The sequence below is a fragment of the Elephantulus edwardii genome, unplaced genomic scaffold, assembly GCF_000299155.1.
Source record: "Elephantulus edwardii isolate Elephantulus edwardi_28Jun2011 unplaced genomic scaffold, EleEdw1.0 scaffold00124, whole genome shotgun sequence".
NCBI lineage: Eukaryota > Metazoa > Chordata > Mammalia > Macroscelidea > Macroscelididae > Elephantulus > Elephantulus edwardii.
The window spans coordinates 788,449-791,873 of record NW_006399874.1 but is presented as its reverse complement, the minus strand read 5'-3'; the positions used below and the strand labels follow the sequence as shown (position 1 = coordinate 791,873).

The following is a 3,425-nucleotide window of genomic DNA, read 5'->3' as shown; positions in this document are numbered from 1 at the left end:
GGACCAGTCCTTGAAGAAGTACATCATGCTCAGAAGAGTGGAAGGACAACACAGGAGAGGAAGACCCTGGGTGAGATGGATTGATTCAGTGACTGGGGCAACGGGGGAAGCAGTGTCAGAGTCAATGAGACTGGCTCAGGACAGGGCAGGCTTCAGAGCTGCTGTACATAGGGTCACTATGAGTTGCAGGCAACTCGATGGCACATAACAACAAAAAATAGAAAAAAAAATATTGTCATAGTTGTTGATTGCCTTCAAGTCGAGCACGACTCATAGTGACAATATGAACAAAAGGTCTGAAGCCTCTCTACAACTATCAACATTTATCAAAGTTCACAGAGCTTCCAGAGGCAAGTTGTTTAAGAAATGGATGCCATTCCTGTTTCCAAACCTGTCATCGAATGTTATTGGTTGAGTCGCCCATGATGCATAATGACCCTATGCACCTCATCCCTGAACCCTTCCCTGTCCTGAGCCAGTCTTATTCATTCATGGGTAGGAAGATTTAACACAGTGAAAATGACAGTTCTACCAAAAGCAATCTATATTTTCATCCACTTGGTTTTTTAATGGCATATTTGTAAATAAAATTAACATCAGCTTAATATATACATATTTTTAATTCACAGAAGCTTTTATTAAATAATAAACAGCAAATGAATTCATTTATATGAATAAACAATTTCTAGAAATTGTAATATTAAATAATTAAACTGCTTTGGATGAGCATGCAAAGAAATGAATAACAGTACAGTTGGTCAGGAAATTCTTTGAAGAAGTGTTTCCATTTTTTTAACGTAGTCTGTGAGTCACCTTCCTTTCCTTTGCTACCTATTTCTGGCACTATGTTTATCCAAATTTAACAGAGAGTAGCATTTTAAGATTTTTTTTCAGGTATTAGCTCCCATTTGAGAATATTGTTGTTATGTACCATTGAGTAAGAACCAACCTATAGCTGGCAGTCCAGAGGGTTTTCAGAGCAGTTAATCACACAGGAGAAAATTGCTCATCCTTCTCCCACAGAGCAGCTGGTGGCCTAAAAACATGTGGCTTTGGGATTGCAGCACAGCTCCTTGCCACTAGACTACCAGAACTCCCTCCATATTAGAATGATGTTGTTAGGTGCCCTCAAGTCAAGGATGACTCATAGCAACCCTACGAACAAAAGATCTGAACCCTGTTCTATTCTGTACCATCTTCATACTTCCTGACACGTAAGAGTCCATTTTAACTGTCACCACGTGGTTGAGGTTCTTCCTCTCCTTTGCCAACCCTCCACCCTTCCCAACATCATGTCCTTCTCCAAGGAATAGACCCTCTTAACAATATGTCCAAAATATGTGAGGTGAAGCCTCATCATTCTTGCCTCCAAAGAGCACTCTGGCTTCACCATCTCCAAGACATATCTATTCATTCTTTTGGCCATCCATGGGATGTTCAGTGCTCTTCTCCAACACCACAGCTTGAAGGCATCAATTCTTTTTCTGTCATCCTTTGTCCAGCTCTCAGATGCATAGCTAGTAATCAGAAATACTATGGCCTGAATCAGATGCACCTTAGTCCTCAAACTGACATCACTACTCCTCAATAACTTAAAGATCCCTAACTGCAGATTTTCCAAGTTCAATGGATTTCCTTATTTCCTGACTGCTGGTACCAACAGTGTTAATTGTAGATCCAAGCAAGATGAAGCTGCTGACAGTCTCAATTTCCTCTCATCCATCATGGAAAATGCCATATGAGAATAGACAACTATAAATTTATTCTCCCAGGCACAAAGAGAGAGGAAGCCTTTCTCCAGCTTCATCCTTTAATCTCCTGGAATTAGAGTGACTGAGAAGAGTATTGCCTTAAACTGGAGGTAGGCCAAAGAATTTAGTCCAGGATTTAAGAAATGGGTGTGTGTATCTGTGAATAAGTTTTAAACAATTTGTTCCTGAGAAGTAGTAAATCTTCTTTGCTGTTGGCTGTCATAAGAGTGACCTTTGAGACAAACACAGGGCAAAAAGGCAGGCATTGTTCTGGGAATAGGCTGAAAGGGACCTTGTGTATTTCAGTCAAGGTGTGCTTTTGGAGATCTTTGTTTTGTTGAACTAAACACTGGACAAATGGAAGAACCAATCATATAAGCCCAGGATCTTCTGGGAACACTTTAGCCAAAAGTAGGAGACCTATCACGTTGAGCCGAATGCATCTGAGATTCAGTTATCTCGAGGATTGAGGGGTCTAAGTGGATGAGCTGCCTGGAGACAGTGGCCCCAGAGACTACAGGAAAGAGATGTATTAAACTCAAGTCCTGCTGATTCTGGAACACCTCCTAGCCTATCACCAAAACATATGTTTGTGATCTGCTGAACATGAGTTATGAAGAAAGGGAAGCCCCACAATGGAGCACCTTTATCAAAGCCCAGATCTGAAGAATGGACTTGTTTGCCTTTAACGTACTTTAAAAACATATTGCCGGTGGGGGGGCGGGGGGCGGAGGACGGGGGCGGGGGGCGGCGCTGTGGGCCTCATCGGCCGAAAACAGCCTGGCGAGTGGAGCATGGTGCGCAGGTTCCTGGTGACTGTCCGGATCCGCCGTGGGGGTGGCCCGCCACGCGTGAGATCGTTTGTAGTGCACATTGTGGGGTCCCCGTGGGAGTGGGGGGAGGCGAGGCAGCGCGCCCTGGACCTCGTGCTGTGTCTGCTAAGAAGCGTGTGGAGGAGGCAGCCGCTGCATCCTAGAAGACCAGGTCATGATGTTTGGCAACACCCAGGTGGCCGAGCTCCTCCTGAGCTATGGCGCAGAGCCCAACCTCGCAGACCCTGTCACGCTAACCCGGCCGGTGCACGACGCGGCCAGGGAGGGATTCCTGGACACGTTAATGGTGCTGCATCGCAACGGGGCACGGCTGGACGTTCGCGATATGTGGGGTCGCCTCCCCGTGGACCTGGCTGAGCAACAGGGCCACAGAGACATCGTCCACTACCTGCGTGTGGCCTTGGACGCTGATGGAGGTGTTCGTGGGCGCAGACGGTGAGACTCCGCCAGAACTGCAGCTCAAGCTTCTGAGCTTTCCAGCCTCCTCAATTGGTTCTTGAATATTTTTTTTTCTTCGTGCCTCGTGGAAAAAAAAAAAACCAAAAACACATTGCCATCAAATTGGAACAGAATCATGGCCGACCCTCCATTTTTGAGACTATAAATCACATAGGAGGGGATTGTTGTTCTTCAGAGGAGTCACTCTCAGAGAGGCAGCTTTTGAATTAGCAGTACAATAACAGAATGCCCTTCAATATACTTAGGTGCCAAGAATGGATCGAAAGAGTCTTTCACAGTTGGTCTGTATCTATAAAATCAGAAGGACCAGGATTGAGGGTTTTTACTGTTAATGTTGTAAAGGAAGTGGGGAATGAGAAAATAATATCACCTGTGAAAATTA

The 3,425-nt window shown here is 44.9% G+C and overlaps 1 protein-coding gene across 1 annotated transcript; it reads left to right on the top strand.

Annotated features, from left to right (window-relative positions):
* Window positions 1-2,545: 2,545 nt before the first annotated feature.
* LOC102858247 (cyclin-dependent kinase inhibitor 2A, isoforms 1/2/3-like) lies at window positions 2,546-3,023 on the top strand. Its single transcript, XM_006893153.1, has 2 exons — window positions 2,546-2,582; window positions 2,695-3,023. Exons 1-2 carry the CDS (start codon window positions 2,546-2,548, stop codon window positions 3,021-3,023), a joined length of 366 nt encoding a protein of 121 aa, XP_006893215.1.
* Window positions 3,024-3,425: the final 402 nt, after the last annotated feature.

Coding starts and splice junctions, on each gene's coding strand:
- LOC102858247 (XM_006893153.1), top strand. CDS start 2,546: ATGGTGCGCAGGTTCCTGGTGACTGTCCGGATCCGCC. Junction 2,583..2,694: donor GGTGACTGTCCGGATCCGCC/GTGGGGGTGGCC, acceptor GTGTCTGCTAAG/AAGCGTGTGGAGGAGGCAGC.